At 29.2% G+C, this 19,777-nt stretch overlaps 2 protein-coding genes across 3 annotated transcripts; one reads left to right on the top strand and one right to left on the bottom strand.

The window, feature by feature from the left end:
• Positions 1–11,004: 11,004 nt before the first annotated feature.
• LOC101267066 (gamma-glutamyl peptidase 5) lies at positions 11,005–14,399 on the top strand. The gene is made up of 4 exons (XM_004230577.4): positions 11,005–11,541; positions 13,459–13,608; positions 13,690–13,857; positions 14,116–14,399. The coding sequence occupies exons 1-4, from the start codon at positions 11,233–11,235 to the stop codon at positions 14,215–14,217; spliced, it is 729 nt and encodes a 242-aa protein (XP_004230625.1). The 5' UTR covers positions 11,005–11,232; the 3' UTR covers positions 14,218–14,399.
• A 1,916-nt stretch (positions 14,400–16,315) lies between these two features.
• On the bottom strand, positions 16,316–19,750 carry LOC101255837 (probable serine/threonine-protein kinase PBL15). Of its 2 annotated transcripts, none has more exons than XM_004230537.5 (6): positions 19,484–19,750; positions 18,664–19,049; positions 18,414–18,555; positions 18,010–18,137; positions 17,749–17,878; positions 16,316–16,767 (listed from the first exon to the last, which is right to left on the bottom strand). In XM_004230537.5, exons 1-6 carry the CDS (start codon positions 19,509–19,511, stop codon positions 16,454–16,456), a joined length of 1,128 nt encoding a protein of 375 aa, XP_004230585.1. In that variant the 5' UTR covers positions 19,512–19,750; the 3' UTR covers positions 16,316–16,453. The 2 variants fall into 2 exon arrangements, with proteins under 2 accessions (XP_004230585.1, XP_010315140.1); XM_010316838.4 differs by having other exon boundaries at positions 16,316–16,603; positions 19,484–19,649.
• Between the last annotated feature and the right edge of the window lie 27 nt (positions 19,751–19,777).

The raw sequence follows: 19,777 nt of genomic DNA, 5'->3' as shown, positions 1-19,777 counted from the left end.
CACAATTTGAGTCCTAAAATATAATTAATAAAATTAATTTAGTAAATTTTAGTATTTTAATTTTAAAAATTATATCAAATAAATATGAGTCAAATAAAATAAAGCTATGAAAAAAATAGCTACGTACGGTCAAAATAAACAGCTATGGATGACTTCTCAAAATGTCTCGACAGTTTGGCAAACTTTTACCGACGCAAAATCACTAGTTGTATTTTATTTATTGTATGTTCTAAATGTCTATCCAGAAATTAAGTAGCTGGTTCCACGTATAGAATTTTTTATTGGTAAATATAATTAAAGCACAATACTTGTGAATTTTTTGTGATTATTATACGCGTGATTTGCAATTGAAAAATAATTAGTATTTAATTATCTACTTTACCTAATTAATTATACCGAACAAATTCCTTGTTCCTTCTGCGTCCTACCTTATTAGACCTTATAGATAGCGTTAGAATTGATCCTTCTTAATTTTTAAAAAAAAAAATTATAGAAAGAATCTCCCTTCCTAAATTAACAAAACTCTAAAAAAATATTTTTTATTAAAAGAAATTGTGTGCAAAATAATGCTTAATTTTTGGTGGCCATGCACCATAACTTAGACAGCCATTTCTTAAATGGGTCTAGGAAAGATAGTGTGTAACCTTGTATACATTCTTATCTTATTTTATGCGGATAGGAGAGAATATTTTTTTGTACGTTTTTGACTCAAATAACATTAACGGCAATTAAAAAATTCATATTTAAATTTTAAAAAAATATCAGTTAATAATAAAATAAAATAAAAGATAGTCGGAAAATAATAATAAGAAGAAGAAAAAAAAAAACTAAACAATACTCAACTATTAACTAGCCTTTTTACTCAATAAAGATGAAAATATTTATTTTTATTTTTTATTTAATCCTTAATATTAAATATTCATGAAATAATTTAGCTTAGTGTTGTTCTTAAATAACATGCGATTGACCGAAGAGAAATAATGATAAAATTGTAAATAAATAAATAAATTTAAATTTCTTATGAATGTGTAAAAGAAATATGTAACAATCGATTTGCTATTAAAGAAATATATAACTATTCTCTATCTATCCAAATCTTAACAGATAGAATTCATATATGTGTACGATTGAATTGTCGCATAGCAAGTATTTCGATTCATAAAAAAAAAAAAATCGAAACACATAGAAATGAACCGTACACACAGTTCTAGAAACAATAGCTGCATTATTTAAAAGAACAGGTTTTACTATGTAACTCATGAATCATGATTCATTAATCGTTTAATTCAACAACAAAAAATAAGAGCACAATGGCAGCCTAACTATTTAACATATCATTTGATGTTACGTTTATTAATAGGATAGCTCCACAAGATTTTGTTTTATTATTTTTTCGTCCCATATTATTTGTGAGCACATCACATTATACATTTTTAAAGAAATAATAAATAAATTGTTATGTTGTTTACTAATTTACCCTTTTAACTCTTTTCAATATAATCAAAATATATTTTTTTAGTTTTGAAAAACAATTATCTTTTAAGGGGATAATAGAGAAAAATGATTCCCTAAAACAAACAAACAAACTACACTATCATGTCACATGTTTGTAACATAACAAATTTCAATATCTTTTTGAAGGACTGACTACTTGTTGATACTTTGTTGGTGATCTGATAATTGTATTTCTTTTCTATTCTAACATATGTATAAGTTAAAGTGCTCAATGGAAAAAACATTTGCTATATTAATGAAGAAAACAAGATCTAAATTAAATTTTTAACACATAAAAACTACTAAATATCAAATAATCGATAACAAAAAAAAAAAAGTTGATTGAAGCCTTGTCATTCCTTTTGCATGTTTACCTTTATATATGTGCCAACTATTTGATGATATATGCGTGTACCACTTATATTTATATTTTACAAACAAAAATTCCACTCGCTATGACAACACAATTATATCTTTTCATTAGATATTTATGTTAAATTTTATATATATATATATATAAATTTCAAGTATTTAATCATGATTAATTAATTATAACACGTAAACAGTTGATACTATGTGTATTTGTTAATAAAAATTAAGGGCCTAAGTCATCGATAGCCCCTTAAAGTTGTCCGCATAATTTATTTAGACACCTCAACTGAGACTCTTACCTATTAGACACTTTAATATTAATAAATATTTATTTATTGAACATAAAATAACAACTATCTTTACAAATATTGTGCGTGTAATGTACACTCTTTATCTTGATAAAAAGTACGAATAGAACTACGACATGTGGCACATGGGCCCATTAATTTAATTTTAAAAAATAAAAAATATTTTCCTTCCTTTAATAATATATAAAAAATTAAATTAATTAAAAAAAAATCTTTCCCCTCACCCTCACCCTCACCCCCACCTAACCCCATCCCATCTAACCTACTGCCCTTTTGTCTTCATCTTATTCTCTTCTTCTTCTCTCTTGTTTCATAATCATCATTCCTCTTCATAACAAAAAAAAAAAATGCCTAACCCCATCTCATTTCGAATTCATCCACCAAATGTTTTTCTCTTTCATTTTCTTCATTATATGTTATTCCTTTGACGACTATTCCGATTTTATAAATATAATCGACCTTGATAAATTATTTTAAAATCGACAACAAAGAGAAATAAAAATTATATCAAATATTTTATAGCATTTCTAATAAGTTTATGAATGGTGATAGTTGCTCAATTGGAGTTATTGAAAATAAAAAAGTACAAATATTGGTCAATTTTTAACTCCAAATGTTTCAGTTTTTCTTCTTCTTGAAAATGCAGCTGACGTTTTGTTTACAAAAAATTTTAAAAAAAATCATAACAAAAGCAGAGAAATTTGAAGTTTTTAAAATGGTGGGTTGAAGGAAGAAGAGTGTGGGTTTTTTTTTTTATGATTTAAAAGATTTATGCTTAATTAAATTAATATTTTTATATATATTTAGTCAATGCATGCCAAGTGTCAACAAAGTAGGTATAAATATTTAAAAAAAAAATGCATTCACGCGCTCAGCAGCAGTGAGATACACTTACTTTGCCACATCAGCGTTTTGTGTTTAATAGGCACATTTCTTGATAATTTAGATGTTCAATAGGTATAAGTCCTAGTTCAAGTGTCTAAATGAATAATCGGGACATGTTTAAGTGGCCGCATACGACTTTGGCCAAAATTAAGATTACATCCATGCATACATTATCCGTGCACGTTAAGACGTAAATGAAGAAACAACCTTTATCTTTTTTACACTATATATACATGGAGAGACGTAATCTTTTGATAACTTTTTTGGTTTTTCCTTTTTCTTTTTGCATATAAAAAAGTTGTCCAAAAGAAAATAATAATACTAATAATTAAACAAAAGTGCAAAAAGACAAAATTAAAAAAAAAAATCCCCAGCTTAATTGGACATGATTTGGAATTAAATTAATTTGATGTTGAAATTTTATTTAAGTAAATAATTTTGAATTTTTTTACTTTGAAAAATATGAAAATTTCCCTCAACTCTTACAATATGTTACTAAATAAGTAAATTTTATATAATTCATAAATATAGTGTTGATATATCTTAAGACGTCGAATAAGTAAATTAACTATTTTTATATTTCTTTTTATAAATAAATGTTTGTGATTACGTGTTATTACAAACTTTCAAATACAAATAATTTTATAAAGATTCATTGTTTGATAAATCAACAATAGTAATAACTCGTCAACTTTTAATATAATTCTCCATATAGTACATATAATCTCTTCATGTTGAACATGCTTATTTATTTTTTTCAATATTTAAAATCATTCTTTTCTTACGAGATATTGATTTAAAATCTCACTTTTATGGAAAAAATTGAAATTAAGGCTTGAAAATTAAAATTTCATGCAAAATTCAATTTTTTAAAATCGAAGGCTTACTTCTGATTATTATATCATACAAGTATCTAATTTTATTAGATTAGCTACTCATGTTCCCAAAGCCTATGACAGTTGTAACTTTCAGATACAAAAGATCATGTTAGAAATATTAATCTCATAAATAGATATTTCAAAATACGTCAAATTAAAGCTTTAAATTTTATTATCAAAGGCTTACTTAGAAAATAATAGATCAGATTAAAAATACAAATTTCAAAATTTAATACTCTAATATGTGAATATTACTCAATCAAACTTTAATAACAATATCGTATAACATAAAAATATTTGGTGGGAAACAACGTTTTCTTATTCATATCTTTAAAATCAGCACGTGATGACTTCCATAAAGCCCCCATCTGACGAGCATCTAATCACTTTCTCTCTCCTCCTTAAATTCCAATATTGTCCTTTTGCATTTTCATTTCTCCAACACCCTTCAAATTGGGAAAAATAGCATTTTTCACCCATCAAGTTTAGTTTATGCCGGAAAAGCATTTGAAATTCGGACTAAATAAGTACTCCTTCTTTTTCAAAAAGAATTGTCTAGTTTAGACTTAAACATATCACGTGAAAAATTGAAATTAAAATATTAAAAAAAAAGAAATATATCATTCTTTTTGAAATTGACCAAAAAAAAAAGAAAGTCATTCTTTTTTAAACAGAGAAAGTAATCAATTTCTATAAATTGGATAAACAAAAATCATTTATAATTCAAATTTAAGCTATGGAGCATTATTTTTAGGGAAAATTACCGAGTATTTATAATTATCAAGATACTTATTTATAATTATATACTTTATAATCGACCCAAAATGGAAAATAACTTTGTACCACTAATACATGCAATTTACTTCTCATAGTTGATACACTTTTTTTTCTGTATGTGGAGAACACTATGAGCCTGTTTGGCTCAGCTTAGAGCCTGTTTGGTTCAGCTTAAAAACTGGTCAAACTGACTTAAAAGCTGGTTTTTGACTTATTTAACTGTTTGGCAATACTCAAAATAGCTTATTTTAAGTTAAAAAAAACTTATTTTAAGCCAAAAGTTAAAAGCTCGGGTAGGGGTGCTTTTTTTTTTTAGCTTATAAGCTGGTTTAAGTTGACCATATTTTTATGTTTTTTTCCCTTAATATTTTATACAATCTCCAAATTACCCATATAACCCTAACATCTCTTTAATCTATTTTTCCCTTTTCACGTTTGGCATAACAACTTCAGCACTTTTATCCAAACGCATAACTGCTTATTTTAAAAATAAGTTTCAGCACTCTCAAAAGTACTTTTTTAAAGCTGCTTTTATTAAGCCCATCCAAACGGGCCCTTAAAAGCTGGTCAAACTGACTTAAAAGCTGGTTTTTGACTTATTTAACTGTTTGGTAATACTCAAAATAGCTTATTTTAAGTTTAAAAAAAACTTATTTTAAGCCAAAAGTTAAAAGTTGGGGTAGGGGTGCTTTTTTTTTTAGCTTATAAGCTGTGTCGCGCCCCATTTTCGCAGAAAACGGGTTTTGTGCACGACCTAACAACTCTTTTGGGATTTTTGAGTTTGAAATCGCCACCTAACGAATTAAGGCGCGTTAGGGCACCTATCTAACCTAACTAAGTCTAACTAAGGTCAACGAGCCAGAGAATTAGGGTAAGGGTTCAAATTACCTCGAGGGGAAGGTGTTAGGCATCCCTCGAGGTCCACAAGTGTGGGTCCCGGCCGTATCTCATGCAATCTATGTGGGGTTACAAGTAGCAATCAAGGTCACTTTATTATTATTCATTAATATGCTTGCTAAGTGATAACAAGTATAAAACAATTAAGGCTATTTTATTAATTTAAATATGCGAGGCTAGAAGACAGCAATAATAAACAACCAAGTTTATTATTTTTTATTTATTTATTTAACATACAAAATTGGCAAATATTAAGCAATTAATATGTGCAAAAATAAAGTTTGAAAATTGATAAGCTTTGAGTAGGAATTTTTATTTAAAAATGTTTGTTTCTTTGTAGGGATGATGCCACGATATTGTTGATCGCGCTCCTCCACCATAGAAACAATTTTGATTTGAGGTCGGTCTAAAAATAGTTTATGTTTTTGAAAAATGATTTAAAAGATTTAGTTCACACACATGCACATAAACATTACACATAAATGCACATAATTCTTTTTGAAATTCATGGGTAGGTGGTACTTCCGAGGATGCGTCAGGTTTAAAAAATTGGAACTAGACCTCATAGTTCCTTTGACTTTCCCACTAACGATAGGTTAGGAGATAGTACTTATAATTTATTTTCAAAATAAACAATGTCAAAATCAATTCAAAGTTTAAATAATGACTTTTTAAGAAAATTATGTTACAAGGTTTTGATATGAAATATTTTTAAAGCCAAGTTAAATGCATAAAATGATTCTAAATTAGTATTATTAAAAAAAAACATATTGCATCATGAATGAGGAAGACAAATAGAATTAATATTGACCATTTTATGGGGAAGGACACAAATAAATTTTATTTTTACGGATATGTTAAAAGTTATTTCAAGCCTATAGACATGAATTTCTAGGTGTTTAAAAGGAGTAACACATATATGCATGATTTTGTAAATGATATGAACAATTTAATACTTAGGCATAGTTTCTACGTGATAAGACAAATGAGAATTTAAAATATATTTTTAACATCTAACAACCTACTAGATTTATTAGGATATGATTTTAACATTTAAAAAATTAATGGACTCTAGTTCTTGTTTTTAAGACTTGTTAACAAAAACGTCAAGCTAATTGAAAATTGATTAGATTATAACACCTACAAATATCAAATCTAGGTGGTTAAAGACAAACCTAGGCATGATTTCTAAAAAAAATTATAATGAACAAGTAAGCATATAAATCCCCCTCCCCTAGACGATCCCCCAAATAATTTTATATATATATATATATGATCTTTTAGAGTTACAATTGTTACAACATTCGAATAAATAAAATAGGTAAAAAATAAAAAATATATATATATATATATACATTCAAATAAACAAATAAATCTTTCTTCAATTAATCTTCAACTTGAACTTCAAGTTTGAAACCTGTCAAAATAATCAAATAACGGTTAAGCAAAAACAAATTGATTCACCTTTTACTCGAAAGTAGCAAAATAGCAAAAAAACACTTGAATATTTATCGGAATATTAATGTGTTGTTAAAGTAGCAAGAGAGCAGTGAGAGAAGAGAGAGTGATGAGAGAAATTTTTTTTGATTGAGAGTGAATGGGTGTCTCTGAGTTGATGAAGGGAGGAGTCTTATTTATATAGCAAAGAGGGGGAAACAAATAAGGAAGAAAGATATTTAAAGGAGTTAGTTAAATATATTATTTTCCTTATTAAAAAGGAGATTCAAATCAGCCAAAATAAAAATATATCACTTCCAAATATAAGCAAGAATAAATTAGGAAGAGAAATATTATTATTATTTATCTTAAATAAGGAGAGACAAATCAGATTTTTTTAATTTAATATTTCATTACTAAAAAAATAGATGAGTAAGAGTAAAGTAAGGAAGACAATATTCTTTTACTTTAATAAATAAGAGCCAAAACATTTTAATTGAGAAAATCATTTAAATTTTAAAACATTTGAAATTCATTAATAATTTTAAAATATTATAATATTTACGATAATTTTATAAAATAAAACATTCTAAAATATATAATTTTCAAGCAAAGTCGACTAAAAATTCTAAAATTTAAAATACGTATTTAATAGAATAGGATTTCTAATAAAGTTCAAAGGTCGGTCAAAATTGGGTGTCAACAAGCTGTTTTAAGTTGACCTCATTTTTATGTTTTTTCCCTTAATATTTTTATACAATCTTCAAATTACCCATATAACCCTAACATCTCTTTCTTCTATTTTTCCCTTTTTACGTTTGACATAACAACTTCAGCACTTTTATCCAAACGCATAACTGCTTATTTTAAAAATAAGTTTCAGCACTTTCAAAAGTACTTTTTTAAAGCTGCTTTTATTAAGCTCATCCAAACGGGCCCTATATTTATCATTGATATACCATATATGTACTCATTGCTTAATCTGACACAAATTGGTTTTAGAATTCTCTCATCTTTTGAATTCCATTACTCTTTTTAATAAAATAAAAATAAAAATACCCCCCCCCCCTCCTTTTGAGAAACAAAAGAAAGAAAAAATATTTGACTTGGTTCAAATAAATCCATTTTATTACACGTTTAAAATTCTACCACTATTATAAAATAGATATCTTAATAAAAACATCTAGCTAGAATTGACTTACTGTATCTCTAAATCTTCTAACAGTATATTATATCATCACTAAATATAATATAATGACAAATATATAATTAGGGAAAAATACTTTTTTTGTTTTCCCTTTTTATGATATGGAAATGGGTCCTATTAAATATCTAACAAATAATAATACACTATTTCTAATTTGATTACAATTACTGTCTTCTTCTTTTTCTGTCCTGAAAATTGACTATATATATAATACAAAATAACGCACACTATTTATATTTATGGTAAAACTATACATATGGCGTAGAAACACGTTTTTTCTACAAATTAATAATTTCAGTGGAGAATGATTATGAAAAGAATCTGATGCGTTTTGTTTATTCTTTATTTTGTCTAGAAAACTATATTTCCTTACTATAGTATATCAAGTTAATCCCCACCTTAATAATTTACTCAATTCGATTTCGACCTAACAAAATTTTATATCAAGTTATTTTTGATTCACGCAAATAATTAACTCAATCAACACGTGAACGACGTCCACAATCATATGAGTATTATATAAAAAAAATAAACCAATCAAATTATTTTATTTAGTATATATATACCCAAAAAAAAAGAAAGGTAAGAGTTAGCTAGTTTTGTGCTCACCCCTATCCAAAGTTGTTTTTGGGATCATTAATTCGAGTAACTTAAAAATTATGTCATGGTTTGGGCCACTTGTTAAGTATACCGAACATAATGCACTTTCAAGTGTAGATACATTAGAGGTGGATGTTGTTTATGATATCGAGTTTATCTAAATTTACTATTTTAGTATGGTACGTAAATATGTGTAAATTCAAAATTATAAATATAAATTTATAATTTCAAGAATGAGCGTTGTTTACAATTTAGACTTAACTATATAGTATTTTGACGCTTTATATATATACCAAGAATTGGTATAAAAAGATATTTGAATAGATCAAATTTTTTTGTTTCAAGAAAAATTGTTCCTTCTTATATATCATTTAATTTTTGATAACAATGTTGTCCAAATCAACTTTATAGTGTATAATTACTTTTTTAGTCGTTATTATTGATGCAAATTAAGTCATGGTTTGGCCCACTGGCTTAGTTGACATAGCCTCCTATCTATAAATTTTATTTAGTTAGGACTTAGGAGGAAGAAAATGTAGTTGATTGACATAAATAAAAAGTGAACCGAACATAATGCACTTTCAAGTCTAGATACATTCCTTCATGTTTTTCAATTGAAAGTCTAAATTAATTTTTGAGAAAAAGGTCATTATAAATTGTTTGTGATAATTTTTTGAATGCTGAAAATTAATGTAATTCGTTAGAAGTCTTCGTTATGCTCTCTCCCATTTGGAAATTAAATCAATTAATAGGAGTAAAATGATAATTCATTTGGAAATTAAATCAATTAATAGGAGTAAAATGATAATTTATTATGTTAATTGTTTAATATATAATATTGACTGTATAATAGAGAATGAATATTACTTCGTATGGAGAGAGAATGATTTGTTTAAGAAAGGAAAAGAATCACTCACTCTAAGGTAAACTGAGTATTTATTATATATCATTAATAAATTTAGTATAATTATTATCTTTTTGTATTAAAATTAAAGCAAAATAAAACAAGAAATATAGCTGATGAAAACGATAGAAACATGTAGACAAGAGATGAGAGTTTTTCTTATTATTCCAAGTCTTCAACTAACATAAAAACGCATAAAATATTAGTCATAAAAATGAAATTAACTTGAATATAATGATGAAGATTATGAAAGTTATAAAAATAATTATTATAAAGTTGGAGGTTTATAACACACTTCTGATTCTTAAGAACCCCTAAATGCACTAAATAAATAAAATAATCATTTTGACTTACTACAAATTGAAAAAGCACTACTATATTATTTATATAGTTAAATCTTACGAACTATCTTATACTTTATTTATTAAATTTATATGTGCAGCAGTAAATCTAAGCAACCAGCCATTTTAAATCTCATTACGTGAGTTAGCAGCCATGAAATTCGCCACTTTATGAGAATTAAATTGATGATTGACATAAAAAAAATATTTATGAAAAATATTCTTTTGTCAAAGTGAAGCGATATTCAGTGGCAAATCAAACTTTATTACCTAAAATGTTATAGAGCCACCATATTAGAAGTTTGGGTTAGAATGATAATTTCTCATATAATTTTACGATAATATTTTCTAGTAACTTTTAATTTATTTTCTGAATATGTAAAAGATTCAAATACATATTAGAAATAGTTTAAACATATTTCATTTCACCTACGTTGAATTATTATATTAATTGACATCAAAATTAATATAAAACGAGAGATAAAAAATGATTTAATTGTGCTAGTATTCATTTAATTTGTGTAGGTTGGGTCATTAAGGGTTCAATTCCTTCTGAGTTGTGTTAGCATTCCATGTGGAATATTTATTCAAATATACATCATATGATTTTACCTTTTATGGAGGGATAATATTAAGATTGAAAATAACTTTAGAGCAAATTTGATCTAATAGAAGAGATTTTTCTTTTCTTCTTAAATCTTTTTTAATTAGTTAGGGACATTTATTAAAGACAAACTTAATCCAATAAATACAAGGAAGAGATTTTTAAGTTATTTATAATAATACATTAAAGACAACTTTTATTTTTTCATAGTAATTAATAATGAAGCCTAAACATAATCAAGGGTTAATTGTGTCAATAGCATACTAATTAATAGTAAACTGATAATCAAAGGACGAAATTGCAAATAAAATAATTTTGAGTTTATATAAACACCCTGTTTTCCTAATTCTTCCTTCATCAATTCATAAGCAAAACAAAATTGAGAAAAATCTCCATCTCTCTCTAGACCTTTCTCTAGAGAGAGAATCTATATCTATCTATATATATATATATATATATATCAGTGAGTGAGAGGATTTAAGAAGATTTCTTCTTCTTTATTTCTGAAAAATCTGTAATTAATTAATAATGGAAGGAAAAAAATTTGCAGTTCTATTATGTGCAGAGGATTCAGAATACGTGAAGAAGAAATACGGGGGTTATTTCGGGGTTTTCGTGAGAATGCTGGCGGAGGAAGGGGAAACGTGGGACTTTTTCCGGGTGGCTCATGGCGAGTTTCCGACGGATGATGAGATCGGAGAATTCGATGGATTTGTAATCACCGGAAGTTGCAATGACGCGCATGGTAATGATTTGTGGATCTGCAAGTTACTCAATCTGCTCAAAAAAATTGATTCAATGAAGAAGAAAGTTTTGGGTATTTGCTTTGGACACCAGGTATTTCTTTTAATTTACTATTTTACTCATCAGCAATTCTATTTTTAATCGTAAGTTCTTTTTATTTATTTTACTAGATTCATTACATGATATGTCTAAAAAAGACACAAAATTTATAAATATCTTATAAACTTTACCTTTGTTACACAAGTAAAAATTATACAAATAAATTGAAATGAAAATGGAAGGAGTATCTTATTTTAAGGCTTCTTTTGAGTGTTGAAATTTGTTGTAAATTCGTTTAATTACAGCTGTCTTTTTTAATTTGCGTCTCTGTTTTTCCGTTCGCTGTCTTTTCCAATTGTCACGAACGCACTTTAAATGCTTTGTTCTTGTACGTTTCATACGTGGCGTATTACTAGCTTTATTCATAAAGTATAACAAAAATAAACTAATTTCACAATATAAGCTAAGAAGGATGGATAAAATAATTTAAAAATTAATTAATAGTTATAATTATATACTAAAATAAAATAAATTCACATTTTACTTCAAAATTATTATTCTTATTCTACTGACCAAGCTACCTAGAAATGCTAGAATCTTACGTACATTAATGGAAATTTCAATTTAGGTAATTGTTATTTTGTAAAACTCTTTTCTGTGCTATGCGACTGTTTACTAGTTGGGACATTACTATTTTATATGAAAATCTGCTAACATATTTGGACAAATATTATTCTAATAGTTGCAATTTCCGTGTTACGAAGTTATGTCTTAATTCATCTCTCCCATATGTTGGAAAAAATAAAATTTTCCTTTGTTTTTTTTTCTGGCATAATACATAAATATCATTCATAACTTGTTTTATCTATAAAATCGAATAAATAGATAAATTTATCCTGTGTTTTACATGTATATTATACCGTGTAGGATATATATGTGTACTTATTCTATTTTGCACAAGTTTAAGTATTTAAATGTCAACTAAAGTCAAGTTAAAAAAAATGTATATTTGTGTATTACTTCCAATCCATTTTACTTGTTATTATCCTTAAAAAATAAAATTAAAATTTGGGAGGATTACATGAGAGGACCCTAGTGGTCCAAAAGCAAAAAGAGGTGTGAGTGAGATTTGGGACCATATGCCAAAAACTGAGTGAGAAGTTGGAACTATTCTGGGTTAGAGTTAGTGAATTTTGGATTTTGGTCCCCTCACACTTTCAAATTAATAATTATAGACAGCCCATATATTTTGGGATTCTATTTGGATGGATTCTTGTCACGTGTTCCTCTTTAATTTTTCACCAGTAGTAGTAGTAGCCTTTTGTCATATACTTACTTCACCTAACTATGTACTATATGATAAATGCCGTCCAATTCAAAAAAATAAAATAAAAATCACTCGTTAAAACTAAAACTAATTAAGCATCTTCTAGGGCAGAGAGTTTCAATGAACTCCACTCCCTCTCTTCAATTATTCGTAATGTTCTCTCTCTGTTTAATTAGTCGTTCTACTTTTCTTTTAGTTCATTTTACGACGAATGTTTTATTTATTTATTTTTTGACAATTTTTAAATTATGGTTGTTTTATACTTGGTTATCATTTCAAGTATAAGTTTTTGTACTTGGATTGGATATCATTCCATACTAAGTCTTATATAAGATCTAAAAAAAGAAATAATATAACCGGTTAAACTGCATTAATAATGACAAAATTCAATAATTTGTAACATTCAAGCTAAGATCCAATGTTTGTTTATGTTATCTAACCTATGATTTGGCAATGAGAAGGATTAGATGAAGAGAGGATTAATAAATAATAATTAAGTAGAAAGATAAGGTTGTGTTGTCGCTGACCTATTACAACCTCCAAATCCAACGATAGAAAATAGTTATTGGAATTTTGCGACTTATTATATGATGCAAATTGTTTTTTTTTTTTTTGTTTTTTTGCTAAATTTTCTTTTATCCTAGATATTAGGACGATCATTGGGTGGCACTATAGAGAGAGCTACTAATGGTTGGGACATTGGTGTGACTACTGTTAATTTATCAACGTCAAAGCAATTCAACTCTCTCAAATTACCTGCATTTTTGCAAATTATCGAGTGTCATCGCGATGAGGTTTGTATCAAATTCCTCTCTAGTTGAATACTAGTTTAGTACAAAAATTTTCTAAAAATGTGTAGGTTGTTTTGGAATTAGATCCGTGAACTTCCACCAAAGGCAGAGGTAATGGCATGGTCCAACAAAACTGGAATTGAAATGTTTAGATATGGTGATCATATAATGGGCATTCAAGGTCACCCTGAATACACCAAAGACATTCTTCTCCATCTCATCGATCGTCTTCTTCAACACAACCTTATTGAGGTAAATCTAAGGGCAGAAGTTACAGTTCTGTTTGCAAAATGATTTTCATCTACAACACAATAAGTTGTCTTTTAGACTATTCAAAATCCATGTCATTATATCATATACTTTGTCTAGCTGACCTACTAGTAGGTGTGCCAAATGACATCTTCAACAGTGAGTGTGCCACATGTTTAGAATGTGTGCTATGATTGATTGATATTATTAAAAATTTCATGTGAAATATGTCAGTTATAAAGCTTGACTTTTTTGTTGTAGGAGAGCATGGCTGATGTGGCCAAGGCAAAGGTTGAAGAGTGTGAACCAGACAGGGAGCAATGGAAGAAATTATGCATTAGCTTTCTCAAGGGTAAATTGTGATTGCAATTGGTCAAAAAGTGTAAATAGGAGATGATATGGTGTTAGATGAACTTTTAGACTGTTTTGGGACTTTTGAACTTATTAGACATCCATTACATGTCCTTATCAACAATCTTATATTAAACTTTTTAACTATTGAAATTGATAACTAAGTTCAATTGCAATTGAATTATTTTCATTCATTAACTAGCGTCTCTTAATTTGTGTATTTTATCTAAAAATATGTAACACGTTTAATAAATAATAAAACCAACCATAATTTCGAATTTACCATATAACATATATTAAACACCATATATAAATTCTTCTTAAATAAATTATTTATTAATTACTTTACCTATACTCCTTTTCCTAGTATCTTAGTTTAAAGGCCTATTCATCTCTTCTATATATCCTAATACTTCATTTTATTTGTGATTCAAAATTTACTTAATTATGTGATATTTGTTTTTATCTTCTTTTCAATATTGTAATAACTTAATTGAGAGAGTAGAAGAAGAATAGTAGCAAAAGAAGAAGAAAATACCATTTGAAACAAAATAAATAAATGAAAGAATGTCAGCTTACCAATTGAAAATTTAAATGAATCTATCAGCCAAATTCCCCATTTAAATCTTTTGGAAGTCAACGAAGATGAACATGTAGATTAATTTTATAGAAATAATATCTAGTGTAGCAATATAATACTGCTGCCGCACAACACCTAAGGCCTTGAGACGCTCAAAAACTTGTTTCATTAACATCAGACTTGACATTGTATGCAGCTGCAATGTATATTATAAACATGGTTAAGGCAATCAAAAAAAGGGATACATAAAAGGAACAATGAACTTGACAAAAATCAACAAATGCAAACAATGTCCCACATCATAAACTACAACAAAAATTCATATTTTAATCACTGCAGGTTGTCTCACACCAAACTAAGCTTAAATACTCTCCTATTAATTTGTGAAACTCAAGGTTAAATTGGAGCAGAAGAAAAGTAAGGGGTGCGAAAGATTGTTCATTTTAAACACAAAACTCTACTAAGTACAAAGTATTTGCCTCTTTTCTTCCACATTCTTAGTCTCAAAGATAATGTCAACTTCTATTAAAACAAATATACCGAAACTGAGTAGAACATCAGCTTCTAAAGATCTCTACTGAGTGAGATAAGTCTTCAAAAACTTCCAAGGAAAAAAGGTCGTGGACACCTCTAAGAATTTTTTTTTTACTTTCAGTATCACAGTATCACGTGACAATGAAAATAACAACTAGTTAGTGAAAAATAATTAGTTTTATAGAAGAACATGAAAAAAAAATTAGAAATTATAATATATTTAGTGATATCGTGAATTTATAGTGGATAAAAATTAGAAGCTTAACCCATTCCATTATAAAAAAAAAAAATCACTCACCCAATCCATAAAAATATGAACGGATTGGGCGGGTTACCAAACTATGAGCACATTTTACCGGGCACTAGACTTCTAATTCATGGGAAGGACTGCTTGGTGATAGACCACAACAAAATGTTTCAAGCAGTCAAGGAAGTTGTGATAATCAAAGCCAAAAGATATAAGGTGCATACAGACTCAACAAACTCAGAGGTAACATGTAGAGACTCAAAAAGCACAACCTACTGAGGTTCAAAGTGCCTCACTAAGAAAGTTATCCAGAGGAACACAACCTCCTATATGGATGAAGGATTTTGTCTCTCTGAATATACATCAAGATGCTCCTTAGATATGAGTAGTTGTTGGGCAAATGGATATCAAGTTTTACATGGGGGAAAAAACAGTCGATGATCATAGGTGGCCGTACAATCTATCGAGTAATATATTCGCTCATCCAATATATGATAATTACATGAAAATATGTTTGAATTTGAGCACAAAATCAAGAAAAATGGTTGAATGAAATGGAGAGTTGATTGTGTCTCAAATAACAACGGACCAGTGGAATTGATCATAATCGTTTAACAATAATTTTCAACCATGGAGTTGACAATGTGGATTCTGATTGCAATGTTTTTAAATTTTGTTGACCGGTGGAATTGATCATAATCTATTTTATTCTGCCGTTTGCTGTGGTACGTCGTAAACAGAAACATATATTAAATCCAACGGACAACTTGATGGCTAAAAGAAAACATCTGAACGTAACATATTTTGGAAGTCGTCGACAAAGATCAAGCACAAAAAGACGCACGTTAGTCTATATAGAAACAACTGGTTTCTTCTCCACACCCCTCTCACCATGCTGCTGCCATGGAACACCTAAGGCCCTTCAGACGCTCAAAAACTTCTTTCATTTCTGGCCGTTTATTTGGTTTTTCATCCATACACTGTCTTGTAAGTTCTGTAATTTTACGTCCATCCCGACGATCAAAGTCAGCATTATCCTGAAAACAAAGGTCGACATATGAATGCCTGGACTTGTACTCATTCACGGCCCAATTATGAATTGCCCTCCCTGTATATTTTTCCTTGTCAAGAGCTCTCTTGCTTGTAAGATTAAAGAGCAAAACACCGAATGCATATACATCAAACTTTACACTGTATGCAGCTGCAATGCATTTTATAAACATGGTCAGGCCAATCAAAAAAAAAAAAAAAATCTCCACTAGGATAAATAAAAAGAATAACGAACTTGCCAAAAAGCAACTAATGCAAAGAATGTCCCACATCAATCAGATGATTGTCTATCACCTACCTTTGACCCCAATCCCAATCATAGTACTGTTACAAAGGAAATGCAAACTTTCCATCTATGCTGTTTGCTTTCTAGTTGCAGTATGGGATATCTTGTTGCTTTGAAATCAGATATTAACTTGAATCTTTGTTTAATGCAGATTTTGGGGCTATCAAAAAACTTCTTCCAGGATCGAAAGCATGCATTAGTGTTGGACTTGTGTATGTCACAAAGGCGCATGCTAGATATGGGGAGGTCAAGGAGTCAAAACTAACTTTCTTTGTCTTCCCTATGCTTTACTAAGCACTGGGCTAAAGTTCTGGGGAGCTTGTTGTCATAATACTACCAATTATGAATTATTGAGTCCCGGAGAATTTCTTTCTGCTGCTAGGTTTACTGTAGTTTGTTCAGCTAGTGTTTCTGAACTATTTATTGACATTATTATGCTAACGCTCTGAAGCTAGGCTAGTCTGGATGCTCTCCTTCTGAACATTCTTTACTTTCTACTGCTGTCAACCTTCTGAAAAATAACATGCTCAAATGAGGTAACGGGGTGGATGGTTCATACACGGTCAAAGTCAGACACCAACTTTTAATAAGGGCAGATGCTTGCTCTTACTTCTTAGTTAGGTTGACCTTACTCCTTTGTATAACCCTGAACAATTCTTGGATTTGTCAGCTCTCTTGTATTATGATAAGTTTTATTTTTGCCCTTCCTAGAGATGACTATCCCTACTTCTGTAAATCTTGTGTCCTCTGGATACTTTGTTATTATTAATACATTTCTTAATTCTTACTTCATCAACGACAAAAAAAAATATTCAATGAAATAGAAGAAGATAACTCGATTCGTACCAGGACCATTGTAACTATAGAATGGATCAATGTAGCCACAAGGACCAATCCTCATATCTGATTCATCCACTGTAGTACCCAGAACCCCACCAACTAACATACCAAACTCAAATAGAACTGGGGTGAAATTCTGGAGAGAGGGAACACAAAAAAGCTTCAGTCACTTACGAATTCCTTAATAAAACATAACAGACTCGAAGGCCAGAAATAATGATGGGACGTGCAACAAGCAAACAACAAAATGTAATTATGATACTGCACCTGGTCAACAACTATGTGGGATGGAGCCAAGTTTCGAATCAGGTATGATTGATTCCTATCATGCAGATAGGCAAGCAAGCGAGCTAATGCAATGGCAGTCTTGACCCTCTGCAGCCAATTGAAGTCATCTGAAAAAGCAAAGCCAAAAAAGTGATTGGGATGCCTGTGTCTTTCCTACTGATTCTCGGATAAAGAGATACATCGCATGCCTCCTCACTGTTTCTATTGTGGTTATAGCTACTTGGCCGAGTAATGACTACAGATCCTTTTCTCAAAAGATTCACAATTGCCACTGGGTTTTAACACAAATATAGCTACGGCGCATGTAATTAACAGCAGAAAATACATCAGGTGAAGTCTGCATAAAAGATTAGTAAAGACAGATGTGAGAGTAAAAAGGGCACCTTGAAAAATCAAGTTATGCAAGGTGTCAAGTGGATTTAGATCATAAACAACACCCACAATCTCCTTGCGACAATATCCAACAACTTTCATTAAGCTGCGATTGCCCCTAATCTTTGGAGCTTGCAAAAATTTTAGTTCATCCTACACCAGCAAAAGCAATTTTTCTGAGTAATCATAAACTAAGAGAACACTTAATTAATGTAAGGAAGCGAGAGAAAAAGGGTGCATGACCACAAAATAGACACAAACCTCCAATCTTAACAGTTTGCTGTCATGTATTAGAATCGCCCTTTCATCATCAGCCAGAACTTTGACTTTAACAGAAGCGGGCATTTGCATACGAAATCTCCTTTCATCCTCAACCAGAATCTTGACGGTGACATCCTTATAAACTTTACCTTGATTAGAAACAATGGGCATTTTCCCACGGTAGAGCTTTCCTAAGTCAGTGACTCCAATAAGGTTCTCCGGAGAATATTGACCGGTAAAGTGACTCAGCTCCTCTGATGAGAATTCAAGAAGTTCATTCTCCACAGGGCATTCCTCATTTGACTTGAGGTCAAAAAGATCATCCTTAACGAGGCATTCCTCCTTAACGAGACAATCCTCTTGTCCGCACAGCAGTTTGAAGGGTCCTGTAAGGAAGTGAGAAAGGTCTCACAGTGTTAACATCAAAGAAAGAGCTAATTGCAATCCTTAGACAAAGCAGCTTTTCAGTTTTTAAAAAAGTTTCATCTATAGGACACCATCCTTGATTTAATTGCCATTTAGTTCTTATTGTTATAATTTTCAGAGTTGGTTAGATGATCAGATTTTAATCGCTCTTCCTAGTTAGCTATCAAAATTGAATGAAAACCTAATCCCATAACTGCATTTCTCTTCTCTTATAGCACAAAATGTCACATATTTTGCATCTCTGCAACCAGAAGCATCAAAAAACAAAAAGAACAGAAAAAATTGCAATTCCAAATACTCAAATATACTATACTTCTATACATCGAAACCCTAAAAAAGCAAATTAATCGGAATGCATAACCTTAAAGTATAGAGAAGGATGGAAGATACACACCAATAGAGCTCCGGCGACGGCGAAACATGATCTTTTACCAGTTAGAAGCGGTGAAATCTTCAGGAAGAAAATGGTGAAAGTAAAATAGGGGTTTCTTTTTATTTTTTTTAATCTCACGCCTTTCTTAGTAGGATAAAAAAGTTAAAAAATGATGAAAAGACGCCCTACCCTAATCAATATTCGCATTTTTAACTATATATTTTAATTTTATTGAAGTTTTATCATTCATTTGAAATGTTTACGAATAATTACTCTCTTTAAATGCTTAGTTGATAATGTGAAAATATTTTATAT

This window comes from Solanum lycopersicum, chromosome 1 (assembly GCF_036512215.1).
Source record: "Solanum lycopersicum chromosome 1, SLM_r2.1".
Lineage (NCBI taxonomy): Eukaryota > Viridiplantae > Streptophyta > Magnoliopsida > Solanales > Solanaceae > Solanum > Solanum lycopersicum.
This window is presented reverse-complemented; position numbering and strand designations above follow the sequence as displayed.